General features: G+C 37.0%; 1 protein-coding gene across 1 annotated transcript in view; it reads right to left on the bottom strand.

Moving 5' to 3' along the window:
• Nucleotides 1–1,859: 1,859 nt before the first annotated feature.
• The window catches only part of LOC136863740 (1-phosphatidylinositol 4,5-bisphosphate phosphodiesterase gamma-1), a 512,032-nt gene continuing 490,633 nt past the window's right edge, over nt 1,860–23,258 (bottom strand). Inside the window, exons 22-23 of the mRNA XM_067140126.2 lie at nt 9,704–9,811; nt 1,860–1,946 (exon numbers count right to left, since the gene is read on the bottom strand). Of these exons, the coding sequence (XP_066996227.2) occupies nt 1,860–1,946; nt 9,704–9,811 (195 nt within the window). The remainder of the gene's footprint in view (nt 1,947–9,703; nt 9,812–23,258) is intronic.

The raw sequence follows: 23,258 nt of genomic DNA, 5'->3' as shown, positions 1-23,258 counted from the left end.
GATCTTGGACTGTACTTTGTTTTGAATACAACCCTGAAGCCTGTTTTTAATAAAAATTCTCCCAATATTTTCTGATAACTTCCCATAAGGGAAATGTGTATATACGGCAACAACTTATTTATATTTCTCGCACAGACGATAGCCTGATCACTAAAACCAATAAGCAAATAAACAATTTTTAGTGGAAGAAATCATTTCAACCTTGTTTTTTCTACATATACTTATTATGGTTTTCCAAAATGTCTGTAGCAACGAATTGTATTGCATCATATAGTATTTTAAGTTTGTAACTTGTTATTTGTAGCCTTTCGCACAGAGTGATAAATAATTCTTACTGTGCTTCTTATGAAAGATGCCCAAGGGACTTTTTGGATAATTTTTCAAACAATGACCAATATCATCCATTTTTTTCAGTGAGAACACTGGTTTGGTTTCTTAGGCTGAATCACTCCTACAGCTTGAAATTTGTTATAAAGAGCCTAGATTGTTGTAAGACCTGGAACTTTTACACATAGGAATCTTTCTAGAAATTGTGTTTGGACTAGATGGGCTGACTGAGTTAACACATATGAATCATAAGTAATACACTTTCTGATTTAATATACTAAATAGAACAGCACAAAACCATGCAAAGTAATCTCTGTACGGTCATGAAAGCTTTTGGAAGAGTCTCAAGGTAAGGGTTTCCTCTATCTATAATCTCAGCACTAAGTGGGATAAAGTGGTTAGCTCTTGTACTCTGCTACTTATTTCTGATGTAGCCTGTGTGAACCTCATGGCCATATGCACCTCCAGAAGCGGACATCTTGTTTCTTAAATTTTTCAACTTCCTGATGGGGAATCAAACTCATGGCCTTCTGGGTGGAACCAAGCACATCTTTACCACCTTGGCTACACAGCTTCTTAAACAGAATAGCACACAACTCACAAACGTGTCTTTCAATAGACTCTTGCCCACTAACAAACTTGACTTGCACGCAAGGCAAAGATAGATGTGTGCACACCTCCTGTACATTGAACTTAGCAGTTGGCTGCCGTGTCGCCAATAGAGAAAAGAGGGTTGACTCATTCTTAGTTTAAATGGTTTCACTGTACATATATATGAAGCAGTTCTGAGTTATTAGTTATAAGGTATAATATTTCCTTTGGCAGTGATTTTACAATAGAGGTATACAATATATTCAAATAAGAACTAGGCAATATTTTTACTTCCAACTATAGGAATTATGGAATAATTTGGTATAAATTGCAAAGGTACCCAGACATATGTAGATAATATAAAATTAGTTATTCAGCAATCAATTTCTGCACAATATATATATAAAACATTATATTTAATGTCATATTTAATGTGTTGTTGAAAACCAAACCAAACCCCATGGCACAACAGCCCTTAAGGACCTTGGCCTACCAAACGACTACTGCTCAGCTCGAAGGTCTGCAGATTACGAGGTGTCATCTGATCGGCACAAGGAATACTCTTGGCCGTAATTCTTAGCTTTCTAGATTGGGGCCCCTATCTCATCGTCAGATAGCTCCTCAATTGTAATCACGTAGGCTGAGTGGACCTCAAACCAGCCCTCAGATCCAGGTAAAATTCCCAGAAATGCGCAGGAATCGAACCCAATGCCTCCGGGTAAGAGGCAGGCATGCTGCTACTGCACCATGGGGCCAACAATGTGCTGTCAAGGGCTTTTCAATCATCAATCAAAATACACACTGTTTTACTTCAACTCTTACCAGAACTTGCCATAATACACTTTGAAATGACTCATGATGTCAGTCCATTAATCAATCAATCAATTAACTGACCAACAAACCAGCCTTTCAGAATAATATGCAGTACCCATTGAAATTGCTCAGTGAACATCTTCAAGAGCATTATCTGCATCAGCCGAGGATTTTCTAGGTGAGACTGGATTGATTCTAGATTTATATGAAGTATCCTGAAAATATTTAAACATACAAAATTATAGTTCATTATTATGTAAACCATATCAACCCTGAAGAAAACATGATCATTGCAGAGAGAGTAGCAGGGAAAAGAAATACACAATAGGACAAACACAATGGCAAGTCAGTGTGGGAAGAGGGAGCAACAAAAAGAGGAGACAGGAATAAACATGAAAATTCTGTAACATGCTGAAAGATCATTTCAAACAAATCATTACTCTCTCGAGAGGCCTTTTCAATATTACTATATTTACTTGTCTATTGCTTCCATTTTCCACTGATTGGGCACTAGACCCATGGAAATAAATTTTCTGCAAGGATAAGTCGGGGCTCATATTGTTTTGGTCCAATGGACATGAATGGGTGTATAGAAATACAGATGACTGTAATAACTAGTTACTGGTCAATGAAATAATTTTATGCAATGGACCCCTGTTCCTTTAATGATGTTGTGGCAGCTATTATGCAGAGAACAGTGAAAATTGATAGAACTGACCTGCACAGAGTCCCAATCTGACCAAACTGCCTCAGAATTGCACCCTTCGGTGCTGTCACAGGAGTTGTAGCCAATTTCCAATGCCCAACTATTTGAGATGTAGTAAGAAGAATGACAGCACATTCCAGTGGATGTCCTACACAACCTAGTTAAGAGCATACCTAACAAGGTGGCTACTGTTACGGCAGCAAGAGGCACCTCCAAGAGGTTCTGATGGAGTAAATACCCCCAGGGAAACATTTTAGACAAGTATAAAATTACTTTTTAGTAGATAATGAACATGATGAAACACTGAAATAATAAATCCGCTTTCACTGACATTAACATGTCAAATGAAAGTGTACAAACAAAGAAATTATTTGAAGCCCATTCTCTTCAGCAAAATGAATAGTGCAGCAAGGCAGACTTGAATGACATGCAAACTCCATGAGTTAAGTTCATTATGGTGAATTAGGACCATCTAATTAAATTTGTCTTACTGTGAGCACTCCAAGCTAGACAGCTCAAGAGGCTACCCTTCAAGTAACTGATATTTCTTTTTAGTCTTCCCTGTATCTTAACATTTTGATCACGAAAGAGAATTTGTCAATTTTGTTATCAAGAAATTATTTACATACTATTTAGAGTCAAAAATAGTTCATGGGAAGCTACAACACAGCTGCAGTTAAGGTTCAGATGTAAGGAACAATTTGGCACAGTCAAGTGATGCCCACTGGCCTCTTGCTAAGGTGGCTGCAGCTTAATTACAGTCAAAGCTTGATTTTTAAAATGAAAAGTCATATTTCCGTGGTTCAGTTTTCAAGTAAAACAGTCATCTGTAATAATTAACTTGCTTTATTTACAGGGTAAACCAGGACCTAGGAAATATATTGGTTTTATGGATGAAAGATAATTGTACCATCAAGTAGTCAAAAAAAGCTATTTATTTCGAGCACTATATCAAAAACAGAATATTGTATTCAGGAATCAATCACAGTACAAACAAGAAATGGACTGATGACATCTTATGTTATTAAATATATAAACTTGAGATAATAATCAAGAAGATAAATTCAGAACAGAAGGAAATGGAAAAAGAAGAGGTAATGCTACCAAGAAAATCTGAAGGAACAGGCCACAATAATCAGATGGATATCCAAACCAATGTATTCTCCTGTTAATAAATTGATGACGAGCAAGTTGAAATGGATTTTTCACCAGCCGCAGATACAGTAAGTCCACAATTGTTTAAACAGTCGAAGTTGAGTGATCTGATACGAGACCTTGGTCTCACAAAGGAAAAAAGTTAAATACTAGGGTCACCATTAAAAGAAAAAATATTCTTGCGGCTGGAACTATCTTTTTGTGGTATAGATTTAGAGATAATGAGTTCAGGAAGTATTTTAAGAAGGAAGATGATCTGACCTACTGCTGTGACATTCCAGGATTGATGGAACAGCTAGGGAGGGATTACAATTTGGAAGAATGGAGATTTATTGTGCATTCTTCTAAGAGGAGCATAAAGGCTGTACTACTTCATAACAGAAACAAACTTTGATTCCTGTGGCACATTCTGTTTCACTAAAAGAAAATTGTATCACAATGCAAACTTGTTTCAGGCAAAATTATATATCATGAGCACAGGTAGGATGTGTGTAGTGACTTGCAGGGGTGTGGTATTCTATTAGGACAACAAGCAGGCTTCACTAAATTCACTTGTTATTTATGTGAATGGGACAGTAGAGCTAGGAACAAACACTGGTCTGCACCTTCCTGGCCCAAGAGGCAAGTTTTGACACCTGGTGGAAAAATGTTACAAATGCTTCCTTAGTTGACCCACAAAATATAATTTTGCCACCACCAAACATCAAACTAGGAATCATGAAGCAGTTTCTTAAGGCCTTGGATAACAGTAGTCCCTGTTTCAAGTACATTGCAAGCAATTTTCTATATTTATCAGAAGCAAAAGTCAAGGAAGGCATTTTAATGGACCACTAATTAGAAAGCTTCTGGAACATAGAAATGTTGAACAAACGATGAATACTGTGGAACTTGCTGCATGGATTTCAATAAGAGACATCATGACAAAGTTCCTATGAAATACAAAGGATGGACAATACCAAACAATAGTGAAAAAAATGTTGGATCACATGAAAGAGTTGGGGATGTAGAATGAGTCTAAAACTGCCTTCCTTCATTCTCATCCCAATCACTTTCTGGAAAATCTTGAGGCTGTTAGTGAAAAGATGGGAGAGAGGTTCTGCAAGGACATCAAGGAGGCAGAAAGATACCAGCGGAGGTGGGAAGTACCAATGATAGCCGACTACTGTGGGTGTTTGAAAAGAGAAGATAAACATGATGCAGTCAGTTGTTAAGTAGCCAAGCGTTTCTTCCAAGGGGACATCTAGGACCTTTAATATATTTATTTTTTGTTCACATTAATCAGTTCATAAAGATACTGAATAAAAGTTAAATTTTACACTTTTAAGTCACACTGAACTGTCAAAATAAATTGCAGAGTTCTTGATGCGTTTTTATGTAAATCGGTATTATTATTATTATTATTATTATTATTATTATTATTATTATTATTATTATTAACTTTATTGGCCACATTGGACCATTTGAGTCTTCCATGTACACTTTTTCTTTGAAGGTTGTACTGTTTGATTTTCTTATCTGCCCAGTACTTCTTCATTCATTCTGATCGCAATGTTCTTAATTCGTCTGAAATCTCTACAGGCCTTCTGTGCATTATTTCAGTTCAAAATTTGTGATTATCGAGGGTGGTAATTTTATTCTTGTTTTCTGCATCAGTAATTTCGAGTTCAACTGTTTTGGGTTCCTCTTGAGTTTCTTTGATCAATGCCCTCCTGTCTTCCTTCCCAGATTTCTCATCACTAGTTGATGTAAAATCCTGTTTTCTGCTAATCGTAAGATGTGAACGAAACAAGAGATTCTTTTCTTCTTCCTCGTGCTGGTAACTGGGTCAATCTCTCGATAGACAGTTTACATTGGGGAGGATTCTCCAGACTCCTTCAACCTGGTACTTTTTATTTATGCAAGTTCTAATAATTCTTCTTTCAGTTTTGTGGGGCTGATCAATTCTTCTTTCATTTTTCATTTGGAACAAGGTTTTGCAAGTATAAATGGCTTCAGGCAAAGTTACATTTTTGTAGTGTTGGATCTTAGTGTGTATTGATAAGCATTTTTTGTTATAAGTTGACCAGGTTAGAAATTGAGCTTATTTCATTTTGTTGGTTCTGTTTATCCATGTTGCTTTCTCACTTAAGTATTATATTACAATAAATGCAAAATAGTGGTTCATGGTGTGGATTAATGTAGTCACGTCCTAGTTCGTGAACCATTGGCACCGGCTGAGTGGCCTAGTAAGTTGTCCTGAGAGTCAGGATACGAGTTGCTATGGAATGGGAGTGGGCATCTCGGACATATTTTGAGTCATGGACCTCCTTGTGCTCAGGCGGCTATGACTATACAATACACTGGTGGTCCATAACCCGTTAGAGGAGGGATCCTCACTTGGACTATATGCAAGTAGGGAAGCATCCTGCTTCATGAATTCATCGAGCTCAGAACATTTTAAGCAAGCCTCGGACCTATGGGAGTAACAGAGTCTCACTCCCATTTGACAGGTGAGGGATTCCTTGGAAACAACTTGGCGAACGAAATGGAATTCGATGGGGAGCTATCAATGTTAATGGGGCTTATGGAAGAAAGAAGGTAGAACTGGCTGAGTCAGCAAAGAGGATGCATCTGGATGTGCTAGGAGTAAGTGATATTTGGGTAGGGGAGATAACGAGGAAGAGATAGGAGATTATAAAGTGTACTTGATGGGTGTTAGAAAGGGAAGGGCTCTTTATCAAGAATACCATTGCTTGCAACATAGTTTCCGTTAGGCACGTAAATCAGCGAATGATGTGGGTAGATTTGGCAGTTAGAGGAATTAGGACTAGAATTGTCTCCGTGTATTCACCACGTGAGGGTGCAGATGAGGATGAAGTTGATAAGTTTTATGAAGCATTGAGTGACATCATGGTCAGGGTCAACAGCAAGGATAGAAGTGCTAATGAGCAATTTCAATGCGAGAGTTGGGAATAGAACTGAAGGATATGAAAGGGTGATTGGTAAATGTGGGGAAGATATGGAAGCTAATGGGAATGGGAAGCGTTTGCTGGACTTCTGTGCTAGTATGGGTTTAGCAGTTACGAATACATTTTTCAAGCATAAGGCTATTCACTGCTACACATGGGACGCTAGGGGTACCAGATCCATAATAGACTATATCTTAACAGACTTCGAATTCAGGAAATCTGTTAGGAATGTACGAGTTTTCCGTGGACTTTTCGATAATACAGATTACTATCTGATCTGTAGTGAACTAAGTATCTCTAGACCTAGGGAAGAGAAGGTGAAAACTGTCTGCAAACAAATAAGGGTAGAAAATCTCCAGGAAGAGGACATTAGAAATTAGACAGAAGTACATGGATATGATCAGTGAGAAGTTTCGAACAGTAGACAGTAAGCAGGTTCAGGATATAGAAAGTGAATGGGTGGCATACAGGGATCCTGTAGTAGAAACAGCAAGGGAATGCCTAGGAACAACTGTTTGTAAAGATGGGAAAGGGCAAACATCTTGGTGGAGTGATGAAGTGAGAGCAGCCTGTAAACGTAAAAAGAAGGCTTATCAGAAATGGCTCCAAATAAGGGCCGAGGCAGACAGGAATTTGTACGTAGATGAAAGAAACAGAACGAAACAAATAGCTGTTGAATCCAAAAAGAAGTCGTGGCTAGGTCAAGCAGCAGGGAAACCTTTCTGGACAGTAATAAAGAATCTTAGGAGGGGAGGGAAAAAAGGAAATGAACAGTGTTTTGAGTAATTCAGGTGAACTCATAACAGATCCCAGGGAATCACTGTAGAGGTGGAAGGAATATTTTGAACATCTTCTCAATGTAAAAGGAAATCATCCTGGTTGTGTTACGAACAGCCAAGCTCTAGGGAAGGAAGAAAATGATGTTGGTGAAATTACGCTTGAGGAAGTGGAACGGATGTTAAATAAACTCCATTGTCATAAAGCAGCAGGAATAGATGAAATTAGACCTGAAATGGTGAAGTATAGTGGGAGGACAGGGACGAAATGGCTTCATAGAGTAGTAAGATTAGCATGGAGTGATGGTAAGGTACCATCAGATTGGACAAAAGCAGTAATTGCACCTATCTACAAGCAAGGGAACAAGAAGGATTGCAATAACTATCAAGGTATCTCACTGATTAGTATACCAGGCAAAGTATTCACTGGCATCTTGGAAGGGAGTGTGCGATCAGTCGTTAAGAGGAAGTTGGATGAAAACCAGTGTGGTTTCAGACCACAGAGAGGCTGTCAGGATCAGATTTTCAGTACCGGTATGCGCCAGGTAATTGAAAAATGCTACGAGAGGAATAAGCAGTTGTGTTTATGTTTCGTAGATCTAGAGAAAGCATTTGACAGGGTACCGAGGGAAAAGATGTTCGCTAAACTGGGGGACTATGGAATTAAAGGTAGATTATTAAAATCAATCAAAGGCATTTATGTTGACAATTGGGCTTCAGTGAGAATTGATGGTAGAATGAGTTCTTGGTTCAGGGTACTTACAGGGGTTAGACAAGGCTGTAATCTTTCACCTTTGCTCTTCGTAGTTTACATGGATCATCTGCTGAAAGGTATAAAATGGCAGGGAGGGATTCAGTTCGGTGGAAATTTAGTAAGCAGTTTGACCTATGCTGACGATGGCAGATTGTGCCGAAAACCTGCAGTCTAATATCTTAGAACTTGAAAATAGGTGCAATGAGTATGGTATGAAAATTAGCCTCTCGAAGACTAAACTGATGTCAGTAGGTAAGAAATTCAACGGAATTGAATGTCAGATTGGTGATACAAAGCTAGAACAGGTCGATAATTTCAAGTTCTTAGGTTGTGTGTTCTCCCAGAATGGTAATTTAATAAGTGAGATTGAATCAAGGTGTCGTGAAGCTAATGCAGTGAGCTTGCAGTTGCAATCATCAGTATTCTGTAAGAAGGAAGTCAGCTCCCACACGAAACTATCTTTACATCGGTCTGTTTTCAGACCAACTTTGCTTTACGGGAGCGAAAGCTGGGTGGACTTAGGATATCTTATTCATAAGTTATAAGTAACAGACATGAAAGTAGCGAGAATGATTGCTGGTACAAACAGGTGGGAACAATGGCAGGAGGGTACATGTTATCTGCCGATGTGTAACTAATTCGTCATTCTGCTAACGCTAGGAAATATTCCTCAGTGGTTTGGTTTTGTCGTCTAAATGAAATGACCTTTCTACCAGTTTTATTGAATCCATCCAATGATGTTTCACTTAATTGGTATTATCTAATCCTATGAGAGCAGAACTTTGGCCTACGATCAGCATCACACACTGGATATCGAGCAGGGCACTTCTTAAGTCAGTCAGGGCAAAAATTATTTAAAGTGAAGGGGTGTTTCACATATAGCCTACATTAACTACATTACATATAATAAATACCGGTAGTGTAAGAGAAAATTGAAAAAAAAAATTAATTATATGCTCCTGGATGAATAAACTCTAAATATGAAATTTGGTCAAGATATAATCAATAGTACAAGAGAAAACTGAAGAAAAGTCTTCTAGCCTTCCTATAAACCTTCAGTCTATTCACCGATTTTTAAATGATATGCATACCAAAACTTGCTCCTAGATGAGTTGACTCTACTGTAAATATGAAGTTTAGTCAAGATATAATTAATAGTGTATGAGAAAACTGAAAAAACCATAATTGTCTTCCTATAAACCCCCACTCTGTTCAGTGATTTTTAAATGATATACATATCGAAACCTGCTCCTGGATGAGTAAACTCTAAAAATGAAGTTTGGTCGAGATCTATTAAGCTGTTTACCCATTATGGTAGAACAAACAAACAAACAAACAAACAAACAAACAAACATGAAAGATAAAAACTAGTGATATGATCTTGAGTTGGCTTAAAATGAATAAATACATCAAAATATGGTGAAATAAATGACATTAAAGCAGACCCCCTACAATTTTATTTATAAGAACACAACCTTGCCCAACACCAATTACTACTTTTAACCACAAACCTAGATTATGTACTATATTTATCCTCTTGATTGATGATCAGTTTCAATCATTCATCAAAATAAATTTAACCAATCCAAGAAAACTTATACAAAATACAGTAGTATTTTGAAAATGTACTCACCATAGAATTATTAATACTAATATGCACCAATAAAGATGCCAATTCTAAATCTTCACTATATCCATTCATTAATGAGATGCTGCGATAGCCTGTTCTTAAACATAACACCTGAAATAATTTACAAGAGATTTAAAACACACATTACATTTTAATAAGAAATACAGAAGGGCAAAATTTCTACCAAAAAATCATTTTTACACTTTTAATGGCAATTTAAGGGGAGTAGCAATGTCCTATATGATAATTATTGAGGAATTACACTCATATGTCAGGTAGCAAAAATATTTGAAAGTATACTAGAAAAGAGAATGAGAAGAAAGGTGGAATGACAGTTACAAGAAGAACAATATGGCTTTAAATGGAAAATTAACACAAGACCCTACAATCTTCAGTATGAGGCAGTTAATGGAAAAACATTGGGAATACGGAAGAGATATGATGATCACTAGACCTCGGATTTTAGGCAAAAACCTATTTTGTTCCTGAAGAAATAACTTAAAATGAAATTATATTTACATGTTTCATGGATTTAGAAGGTTAAAAACAGTGGTCCTATAGTGCCTGATAAACCTAAATTGACGTCAGAACCTATATTTGCCTATATTCCTATGTATTTATTCCCTAGATTGATTTAAAATAATTTCTTTTAATTTATTCCAAGAAACTAAAATATTTTGCAGAGTTGTTTTCAGTATCTTGAACAATATCATCTTGAAGTAATTTACGAACAAATTTTTAAAATCAGGAAGCTGTAAACCACAATCCCTCGAAGTCCTTAAGAACCATTCACAGTAAACACGCCCGTAGTCTGTGTGTAAATTTGTCGGATATTGCCTTTACGGCTAGTGAAATGAGCTTACTGAATAAAGGATCAAAATTTAATTGGCCTATCCATCATCAGATAGAAGACGTAATAACCACTATAGCTGAAGTAGAATCTAATATAGGGAAATTGCCTTTAGAATCACAAAATGATACAAGATTCAAAGTTAAAAAGAAACTTCCAACTTTAGTAAAAGAAATAACTAATAACTTAAAACCGACCTCAATAAACAAATCAAAGAATTAAAGACTAAAATCAACGAAAGTGACATAATAGTAACCAAAGCTGATAAAGGGGAAACTACAGTTATTTTAAATAAGCATGATTACATTTTTAAAAAAACAGAAGATTTTTTGAATGGAGCCTATTCGATAATACAGACAGATCCTACAGTCAAAATTCAATGGAATCTAAAGAAATTGCTTAAAAATTCGTCTTTCCTCTTTAATGAACTAGAGTGTCAGAAACTGATAAATATGAATCCCAAGATACCAACAGCCAGAGCCATGCCCAAAGTCCATAAACCTAATATACCCATGCGACCTATAATCAACTGCATGAATAGCCCAACGTACAAGACTTCTAAATTTATACATTACTTTTTTAAAGCACTATATATAAAATAAGAGTTTTGGCTGTACATTGCTAAGAATTTGAAAAGAATGGTATTTCTGTATCGGTCATGTCCATAGTAACAAGGAAATGCACTTTTTACATTTCCATAATGTCTGTCTGTCTGTATGTATGTATGTACATGCATCACTAAAAGCGGCTAAATAGAACTTAATGAAAATCAGTATGCAAAGTCGGGGAATATGCCGCTACAATCTAGGCCATAAATAATTGTATTCACGCTGATTGAAATGGTAGTTTAGGAGAAGATCTAAATTTTAATTTTCAAATATTTATGTTATTAGTGGTCCTATCTGAATAAAAACTTGGTATGCAAAGTCGGAGAATGAGCCACTCAAATCTAGGCTATAAATCATTTAATTCACGCTGGGTAAAATGGTAGTTCAGTGGAAGGCTTAAAATTTAAATCTCAAATACTTATATTATTAATGGCCGTATCGATAAATACTACATAACCAAAGTAATATAGTATTGAATTACCGACCATTTATGTCTTCTACATTTTTACCGTACTGGCTATGATAACACAGATATTCATGAATTTGTATTTTAGTGGCTAAGTCTGTATCAACGCCGAGCCACGAGAAAATGGGTTAACAGAATTTAATGAAAGTCGGTATATAGAATCGGGGAATAAGAAACTACAGCGTAAGCTATAAACAATTTTATTAACCCTGGATGTAATTGTAGTTTAGGGGAAGGCGCCTAAAATGCAATTTTTAAATACCTATGTTATTGGTCCTATCAAAAAGTACTACATAACAAAAGTTATAGAGAATACAATTTCCGGTCATTTATGTTTTATGCAGTTTTAACGTACCGACTATGAATAAGGGTGGTATTTCAGAGTCGGAAGAAAACTAAATTGAAGGTCTACGATATCGAAAACGCATAACATTGATCAACAATAACATTACATTGACCATTGTTTGTTGTGATGTTCTTTGTCTCTTATGCTGCCCCTCAACTCCGATAGATGGGATTTCTGCTGCGTACCGAGTATAATAGCCTGACTGAATATTGGCAGGAAATAGCCGGGGAAATACAAAACTTTATTCTTTAGTGTGCCATTCATCTGGTTCATACATTTTCTGATAGAGTTGGTATGTAACGCACTGGTTCATCATAGTATTCCAGCTATTCGATCACTACTCTGACGCGCCGTTTGGGCATACTTAAGGCAGATGCTCACTTAGTAGAGCAGTAGTAGTAATATGGCCTGGTCTAGAATAACAATTAGGGCTATTCCAAATTATAGCACCACAATTCACTAAATAACTCAAAATTCAACCCTGAAAAGAGCCGTTTCTTAAGAAAAGCTTCTTCCTCTTATTTTTTATTAAATTCATTCATTTTATTCCAAATTAGCAGTGAAGAGGGGCTTTCCCCTCTTGCTTGGAGGAAAAATTTCCCTCGAAGTCAGATAGATTTTTCCGCCGCCAGTGAAGTGAATTGAGATTTTCCGACTGATCGGCTACTCCTAGGAAACAGATTAGTAAATGGCATAGTTTTTGCCCTGGGAGTCGCCACTATTCGACCCCCTCCCCGCCGAAGAGGGACGAAGAGTGTTCACGGCTCACGATTGTCTGCAGCTTGGTCATTCCAGGTCTGGAACTTAGGACTGTTAGATCGGCAGCTTAGTCCTGTTCGTTAACCCTTTACTGCATACTGTTGCCCTCAGGCAACATACAACTTTACACCTGTATAAATGGATACAGATTGTGGACAGAGGTAGTTTTCCGGCACACCTTTAACTGTACAGTCATTTAAAGACATATACCAGTGATGCCTTGTTTTTTTTACATAACATAAGACAAAACAGCCCTACAACCAAAGGAACTCCTTCCACCCCGTCAGCATCCACGCGTACCAACCACCGTTTACTTTACGTGGGCCCTCCCCATCACATTACCACAGGCTTCAGGAGTACCTCTGGCTCAACCTCAAAGACAATACCGACCTACGGTCGTGCAAGTATACTTGCGCCCTGCAATACGTACCCATGGCCAGTAGGCAGTGATGCCTTGTTTTTTTTACATAACATAAGACAAAACAGCCCTACAACCAAAGGAACTCCTTCCACCCCGTCAGCATCCACGCGTACCAACCACCGTTTACTTTACGTGGGCCCTCCCCATCACATTACCACAGGCTTCAGGAGTACCTCTGGCTCAACCTCAAAGACATTACCGACCTACGGTCGTGCAAGTATACTTGCGCCCTGCAATACGTACCCATGGCCAGTAGGCAGTAATGTTCGGTCTTTGAATGTTAAAAGCTTAGCGTGAAATCGTGAAAAATCGTATATATACCCTGTTATGGCAATTCACATCACATACGAGTGTTAAGCTATTAGCCCCAGTTAAGAATTGCTGGTAAATCTAAAACACTGAACGTAAGTTGAACATTGAAGCTTGAAATTTTCTTCACCAAACGAAAACGAAAAATAATTCATGCAGTAAAGGGTTAAAAGTGAGAAAATGTGTGGTTTTTCATTTGATCGAGTATTTCATATGAAAGCATTGCTTTTAAACGCGCCATTCCTACGGACGTCATTATAAGTACGTTCATTTCAGTTGCGAAAACCATTAAGACAGTCTTTCTGAGGATGTTTGAGTGTCTACCATTATAAAGAAAGCTCCCCAACCTGATTGTGACTGATGGTATGCAAGAAGGGTCTACTATTACCATAAAAATTCCCTAACTCAGTCTTCATATGAAAAGATGTTTGGTGACTTCCCCGTCGCGTTTCTAACGTAACGTTAAGAGCTATGCAATTTCATCCATATTTGCTCACAACGTTTACACTACCTAACCTAGAATTCTCTATACAATGTAGAATTCCCTAGCGAAGCACGGGTACATCAGCTAGTTTTACAATAATCCAACAATCAATAACTCAATAGAATTCTGTGATAAGCTTAATAAATTCGAAGTGCAACTGCATCATAAAATGTGTTCATATGATATAACTAACATGTAACCTTGCATACCGATTAATGAAACCATTAATATAATCAAACTTAATTTATTCAATCACAGCAAATTAAGTAGGTGTGAAATAGAAGAATTAATAAATGTATTGAGATTTGTTTTAAATAATAATTACTTCACATTTAATCAAAAGATATATTATCAAATGTGCTTGGGAATGGGTGACCCTGCATCAGGTATACTAGGTAACATTTATATGGATCATTTAGAACATGTTAAAATTTTGAATAACATAGAAGGACTAAACCTTTGGCTGAGATACGTGGATGGCACGTTTGTTGTAATAGACAGTAAACTGAATAACAGTGATAATATTTTGGATTTTTAAAATAAATTAGACAGAAACACAAAATTCGTTAAAGAAGACGAAAGTAACAATTCGCTAAGTTTTCTGGATATCAATGTAAAGAGAGCAGGAAATGAAGTTGATTTCCAGATTTATAGAAAACCGACGTTTACTCCAATAACGATTGAAAACAAGACACTCCACCCACATTCTCACAAACAGGCGGCATTTTTGAGTTTGGTTTATAGAGCCCTAAAAATTCCATTAACAAGTAAGCGTTTAAAGAAAGAACTTAATTTCATAAAGGACCTGGCACTCAATAACAGTTATAAAATAGAGATGGTTAACATGATCATTAATAAGGTGAAAATAAAATTGGCCACAAGTCTCACACCAGATAAAAATAAGAAATCCAAATTTGCAACTTTTACATTTACTAACCCACCTATATTCCAAGTCACTAATACCATCAAAAAACAAGATATTAACATTGCCTTCAAAACCCAAAACATGAACCAAAATATTTTCTCCAACCACAATAAAATTAATATAAATAGTAATCAATATCATGGATCTGGAATATATAGGCTTACGTGTGAAGAATGCAATTTTTCGTATGTTTGCCAAACTGGACGAAGCTTTATGATAAGATATCTCAAACATGTAAATGCAGCCAAACACAAGAAACATTCTGCAATGGGAGCACACATGCTAGAAACTGAACGCAGTTTTACAACTTCTTCTTCTTAAGACGCCGTCTCCGAGCGAAGGTTGGCGATCCAAGTAACTAGCTCTGAACTTGACAGCGCAGAATGGAATGCCATTTCTGAAGTACAGCAGTGCCATCTCCGAAGGTTTTTCAGCCATGAATTTCTTCTTCTCCCAACAGATCTCTTCCCCTGTATCTTCCCTTCGATAATAAGTTGTAATAACTGATACCTCTCACCTCTCATGATATGACCTAGGTATTGCGTTTTCCTCTGTTTTGTGGTGAGCAGTAGTTCTTTTTGCTTTTTCATCCGACGAAGGACCTCGGCATTTGAGATTTTCATTACCTAGGATATCCGCAAGAGACGGTGATACAGGAACATTTCGAAGGCATCAAGACGTTTTTCTATTATTGGATCCAGAGTCCAGCTTTCACATCTATATAGGAGAAGAGAATATATATAGCAGCGGATCATCCGAATTCGTAGTTGGAGATTGAGATCTGACCTCACAAAGAATTTCTTCATGGTAATGAATTGTTTCCTGGTCTGCTCAATTCTAGATATTATCTCCCGTTTGGAGCTACATTGGTCATCTAAGATGGTACCCAGATATTTGAGAGAAGACACTTGCTCAACTATTTTATCTTTTATTGTGAGATTTGTCCGAATTGTCTTCTTAGAGAACACCATCAGTTTCGTTTTTGAGGGGTTAACATATAATCCAAACTCTTCACTGTGCTGAACTAAGCAGTTTATCATGCACTGAAGGGCAGGCATGTCATCAGCTATGACAACAGTATCATCTGCATATCTGATGTTATTGATGTTTTTCCCGTTAATTTTGATCCCACCATAGTCTTCCAATGTTTCTTTAAAGATTACCTCTGAGTAAATGTTAAACAACAGAGGTGACTGTACACAATCCTGGCGGACGCCCTTCCTGATCGAAGCAGCTTCTGAAGTTCCTTGATCAGTTTTGACATTTGCAAACTGATTCCAGTACAGGTTACTGATTATACGTAAGTCACCGGAGTCAATACCTGTTGATCTCAGAATCTCTATCAGCTTATTGTGCCTGACACAATCAAAAGCTTTTTTATAGTCTATAAAACAGGCATAGACATCAACATTCATATCTCTGCACCTATGTAACAACACATTTAACGAGAAGATTGCCTCACCTGTACCAACGCCATTTCGGAAACCGAACTGATTCTGATCTATGTGGGATTCACATTTTTTGTATATTCTAGTGTCAATGATTCGCAAGAATATTTTGAGCACTTGAGACATCAAACTTATCATACGATAATCATCGCACTGTGAGTAGTTAGGCTTCTTCGGTAGTGGTATGAGGGTTGATTTCAGCCATTCTGATGGTATTTCTCCTGATACATATATTTGATTGAATAATGATGTTAAGATATTGAGGCCGGTAGATTCCTGTTCTGTTATTACTTTGAGAACTTCAGCGTACACACCGTCAGGTCCGGTTGCTTTACCATTCTTTTGAAGTTTTACGGCATGTACAACTTCACTCTTTGTTATTTCAGGGCTATTTTCATTTATTCTCACGTCAGGTGAAGGAGGATCATTTCTGTCATCTTTGAAGATATTTTCTATATATTCCTTCCATCGTTTGAGTTTCCCTTCCACGCCCAAGATGATTTCATTATTGGCTTCTCTCAATATTTGACCATATCGTCTCCGTTTCAAACCAGCAAGTTCTTTCACTTTCTTATGCAAGTTAAAATAGTCGTGCTTCTCTTGAAGGATCACAATTTCTTAGTTTTACAACTATTGAAAGGGAATTAAGAATTTTAAGAAGAATAGAAAAAGGAAAAGAAATGATGGAATTAGAAAACATATACATTCATTTAGATCGGCAGTACAACAAAAATAAAAACCTAAATTACGAAATTGAAATAAAGAACCTCATCTAAGTACAATTACCGGAACTAATACAAATGCTTAAATCTGCTATAAATAAATTCTATAAACATTTTAATCCGACAAAAGTTAATGGCTTATTGACGCAAACAAACTCAACTCCTCCCCTTAACCCTCCTAGGCAGTCCCCTCCAAAATCCATTGCAGCCATCAATGCACCAACTACCTTCACTTCCCCTTCCCACTCTCTGCCAAAACGTAAACTCATCCACACTCACTCAAATAATACAAGGAGTGCAAACAGAACCGCAAGTGGTTCTTAAGAGGCTAGGAGTAACACTAGACAATTACGCAGCAGAAAGAAAAGTAAATGACAATTCTTTCGATAAGAAGTTTATACAGAATTATAATCAAAACCATAAACATATATTTTTTATCTTGCGTTACAGATATACCAACAAGCCCAATTTGGAACATACGAGAATAATTCAAATTCTACATCACATTAGAAAGTGTTTATTCACCAACAAGTTTGATCATGAACAATATGCTCGTATTGACAACATAAAATTAATGCCAATATATTTTGTACAAATGTTACTCCAGAAACATCGAGAACAAGTTAAATGTTCATAACATAGGCAATTATCAACTGTAGAAAATTGTTAATATAGTTAACAAAGTTCCAACAACAATCATACAAGTCAAGCAACATCGAATCAATACAATTAGCCAGATCTCAAAAGGTTTTCTAAAATAATTTTAAAGGATGTTCACCAGATGAGTTTCGTCAATAAAATATTAGACATAGACAGATTTTAGACAAATATGTTTTAACGTAAAGACATAATTTTATTGTTATATGACTTGTAAAATATTATAAGATTTGTCAATCAGGTTTACAAGCATCCAATAGAATAGGTTCATGATCTTATATAACGTTAAGTAAATAATAATTGACTGATGATGCTCACGAAAAAGGAGCGAAACATGTACCATATCAACAACTTAATAAATATGTGTTTTTATGTAAGTTTTTATTGTATTAAATAGGTGATAATTAACAAAATTATAAGAGTTTGTATCATATACAACTTACTCGAGCAGCTCGTCTCCTTTCTCCCAAGTCTTCCCAGCCCAAACTTTGCTTGGCAGAACCTATTTTAAGCACCTAAAAATCTGATGTCTAATGATGACATTCCTTAATTGAGAAAATTATGGAATGAAAAATCAGCACGGAAAAGAGCAAGACAATGATATTGACTAGAGGAGAAAGGGAAGGGAATTATAAAACAAAAAGGGGGCAAAACCTTGAAACTGTGGAGAGCTCCAAATACTTGGGAAGCATATTGATGCAGGATGCAAAGCTGGACATGTAGATCAGTAAAAGTATTCAACAGGGAAATGCATTCTACCACAGTGTGATAAATCTGGTGTGGAGGAAGGAGGTACCAATGAAATGTAAAGGGGTAATGTGTAAGATTGCCCAATACTGACACGTGTAGAGAAGATTTGGACACTGTCAAAAATCAAAGAAGAATAAAATCCAGGCCAGTGAAATAAAGATTTTGAGATGTATGATAGGAAAGACAAGGAAGTACGGCGTAAGAAATGATGTCAAGAAGGAAATAGGAGTGAAAAAGCTTTACGGCAGAATGGAGAGGGATAAACTTACATGGTTTGGACATTTTAAGGATATAGAAAAGGGAAGGATGCTGAAGAAGACGATGTAGACACAGATACGAGGAGGGAGGGCAAGAGGGAGACCCAGACTAAGGTAATATAATTAGAAGAAACCTGGACTGGAACACAATTTAAGAGGAATCAGTGTGATTGGATAGAGGAAAATGGAAAGGTGCCGTAAACATCCCAACCCGGCAAGAGCTGGACAAGAGAAATGGATGGCGATGATGACAAGGAATATCCTGTCTTGTGACTTGTCTAATTTACATCCCTAAACCTGTGAAACAACTACACAAAGAACACCTGAAATATTTATGTCTGTATTCAGCACCTATTTTATGTTCACTCAGCCAGAATTTTTCTTCGTTCTTTTTACCCTATACTTCCCACAGCAAGACTGACAAAGATTTGTACAGATGGCTCCTCAATAAGTATTGATGCTTGCCCTCCTAATGAAGGTAGGAAGCAACACGAGATTGTCTGACAAGAAATGGATGTAGAAGAATAAGGATTCATGAGAAGTGAGCCAATCTATTTAAAGACAGCAGTAGTAAAAGTCCGCTATAGCGAGAATTCATAACAGCAAAATGTACTCGCTATAACGGATTGTCGTTATATCCGGCTTTTGTATAAAAGTCGGAAAAACCGCCATGCACATTATAATCGGTATGAAACGGAAATCAATAAAAACTTGCGTTTCCGCAGATGATATCCACACTACGGCTTACTTGTTTATTATTTTTCGAAATCCGATACTACGTGAAAGTGTATGTTTAATATAATTTTGAAAAAAATATAGTACCGCAATTCTGTGAATCCAAGATGAACCTCACTTTTTCCTTGAAAAAATTTAAATCAGGCTCAAAGTACTTTGTAAAATCATATGAATGCTTTGTTGTACAGTAGGCCTACGCATTTCTAGACGCCGAACATTGACTTTCGTCATGCCGTATCTTTTTTTGCGGCTGCACAATTATTCTTTTTTCGCGGGTTTAAGGACCATTAACTTAAAATTGGCATCATAATACCAAAGAGAACCCGTTGAAAATTATCCGGCAATACCTATTCCATGCGTTTCTAAAATACCACGATCCATCAGGAAATTATTCTTGCTATCTACAAAATTGTTGCTTTTACCAATACGCGACACCTGAGCGAGATATCGAGGGACAGCTATTGGAGCTCTCTCTCTAGCAAATAGACCTGAAAACTACTGATTCTGTAATAAGAGCACGTGTATTTTTGTATGAAGTTTTTGGTGTTATTTATGCGTTTTCAGTGAGTTGACATAATTAAATAGTAGCGTATGTCATTCCTTGATATCTCCTCTCAACATGAGGGGAAAGGTATGTGCTGTGATTGGCTGCAGTAACTATGAAGTAGAGAAGAATGCGCGGTCGTTCTTCAGGTTCCCTCGTGACAAGAATATGTAAGTAATATTGTGTTTGTATATATATTACTCCAGTGACAGAGATCTTTATAGTACTTCGTAATCTTCTGACCTGCTCGATCCATATTTTAACTGGCTTAAAATGTAATACGCATATTTTATTGTATAGTGCAGCAGTTAACCTTCAATACCGTTGTGTTGTTGTAGGTGTGATATGTGGGTTTTGAAATGTCACATAAGTGATTTGGATAAGGTGTACAAGAAAGAAGGGACGTTACGCTTATATAAGAATTATAAGATCTGTTCAGATCATTTCCAGGCCTGCGACTTTAAAAATCCTCGACTATACAGCCAAGGGTATGTTACATTTTTACTCTAATCGTACGTAAATATTCCTCAAATCATCACTATCGACAACATTTTCATACTTTTCTTTCTTTTATCCCTCTTCTCAGATTAAAGCCGGGATTTTATAGATTTTCTTTCTGTTAGTAGGCTTCATTTTAAGAGAAAAATTGTCCAGCTATTAAATGTTAATTCATTGCATCATATGTGTACGGAATGTGTCGATATTTTTATTAACAAGTGTCTTAATGTGATGATGCAATATTTTTAAATGAGAAAAAAAGACAAATTCGACCGTAAGAGTTCAGGCAGGAATGCTAAAGCTAAAAATGTAATGCATAAATGAAAGAACCAGCCATTTCACAGCAGTCCTTTCACATCTTGTTTATGTGTCTAATTTGAGTCTTTGAATAATAACCTTTTAAATAATTCCTCATTCATTTATCCACTTTCTTTCTAGACGTAATTTATTTATCCATTTCCGTATATACATTTCCATTGATATTTGAATTTAGCGCGAATTTTTCAAGTCAAGTCACTAGGAGGGCCACCGTCGAATTGTCTCCCATTTTGGCAAGGCTAAATCCGTAAGTGTCGTGTATTGTCTTACTGTATTTGCTTTTACTCAGCGTCACACATAACCCGCTACCGCTACATGCACGTCTCGGTTGCCGGGTTCGGCCAAATTCAGCAACTAGCCATGTATAAGCCTTATCGCGGACGTTGAAATTCGACGCACGAGTTTATTGCGCCACGGTATGGCCATTCCTCCCTTGCGTTTTTCTTGCACAAACCTCACAATTTCACCTTCGACTTCTTTAAAGCATCCTTACTGCGGACCACTGAATGCATTTTTTGTACGGTACGCATTTTTTTAGCTCTTTGTCTTTACGCTAATGCCAAATAATGGCTTTAGTTAGGCCTATGCCGTATTATCTTGCGGCTGCACAATTATTCTACATTTCCGAGTGTTTAATAAACATTAACTTAAAATTGGCATCATAATATCGACTAGAACCCGCTGAAAATTTTGCCGGCAATACCTTTTCCACTTATCTTTACAATGCGACTATCCCCACGAAAATTTCCTGCTGTCTATAAAACTTCATATTACTAAACGTCAAGTACAATAGACGCGTTATTACTCTGCCACTGAGTAGCCATGGCCTTTCTAAGAATTCGAAGGGTCGCATGTTTCGATGCCATTCTACAGATTTGAGAAACGTTTTTGTAGAGGCTAATAGAACGTCATTCTTTCTTCACTATTTCCTGAGATCCAGTGATGTTACACACAGGCACTGTACAACCGGTTGTCGCGGCTAGCGATGTAACTTATAATAAAGAGGCGGTCGTTTATTGTCAATGAGTTCTGTGCACGTGTGAAAAGAAGCAGCGTGGTTAGGTACCGCGGTAGTTGCCAGTGGTATCCATTAACTTACTGTTAGGCCGCAAATGCAACAACCCTTGAGTTTTCGCATGAGATTCTGAGAAAAAAGTCTTGGATTCGGAGCAATACGGTATCACTCCAGAGGTTTCTGTGGCAAACACCTCAGCTTTCTTCTTCAAACAGCGTCACCTAACCTAACCGTATGTGTATCATGAAAACATATTTGAAATGCATGTAGAGAAATGATAACCTCCTCGCGAAAAATTTATATGTACATAGCCTTTCTGAAATTTAACTAGACGCGATAAGATATCCTCTGAAATCAGTGAAGTACTCTGCCATATCTTGAGGTGTATCACATTCTTACTTAATCTATATATATAAAGTAGCTTGTCCTGACTGACTGACTGACTGACTGACTGACTGACTGATTCATCATCGCCGAGCCAAAACTACTGGACATAAAGAAATGAAATTTTGGGGATATATTCATATTAAGATGTAGGTGCTCGCTAAGAGAGGATTTTTGGATATTCCGTCGCTAAGGGGGTGAAAAGGGGGGTGAAATTTTAAAATGAGTGTGTCTATATCTCAAAACTTTAAAAGTTTACAGATGTGAAAATTGGTATTTAGAATCTTCCTTAAAAATAAGGAAACACGTATTTTTTTGTTTTCAGAAAATCCCAATGGGAGGGCTGAAAAAGGGTGAAAAAGTGGTTGAATGCCTGTAATCAGGATACCGGTACTTATATCTCAGAAACTGAAGATATAACAGACCTCAAAATTAGTACTTTTGATCTCTTTCAAAAATAAAGGAACACATATTTTTTTGTTTTTGGAAAATCCAATTAATGCGAGGGTGAAAGGGGGTGAATTTTTAAAATGAGTGCATCTATATCTCAAAAGTTTTAAAGTTTAGAGATGTAAAAATTGGTACTTAGAATCTTCATCAATAATAAAGGAATACGTATTTTTTTGTTTTCGGAAAATCCCAATGAGAGGGGAGAAAAGGGGTGAAAAAGGGTAGAATGCCTTTAAAGAGAATACTTATACACTGACTGACAGAGCAAATGCAACACCAAGGAGGAGTGGTTCAAAAGGGATGAAAGTTGGGGAAAAAACAGAGTCGGCACGGAAGAATAATTGATGTTTATTTCAAACCGATATGCAGGTTACACAATGCGCACGGCATCGACTCAGTAGGATGTAGGACCACCGCGAGCGGCGATGCACGCAGAAACACGTCGAGGTACAGGGTCAATAAGAGTGCGGATGGTGTCCTGAGGGATGGTTCTCCATTCTCTGTCAACCATTTGCCACAGCTGGTCGTCCGTACGAGGCTGGGGCAGAGTTTGCAAACGGCGTCCAATGAGATCCCACACGTGTTCGATTGGTGAGAGATCCGGAGAGTACG

The sequence above is a fragment of the Anabrus simplex genome, chromosome 1, assembly GCF_040414725.1.
Source record: "Anabrus simplex isolate iqAnaSimp1 chromosome 1, ASM4041472v1, whole genome shotgun sequence".
Taxonomy (NCBI): Eukaryota; Metazoa; Arthropoda; class Insecta; order Orthoptera; family Tettigoniidae; genus Anabrus; species Anabrus simplex.
Note: the sequence above shows the minus strand (reverse complement) of the source record. Positions and strands in the feature narration are given on the sequence as shown.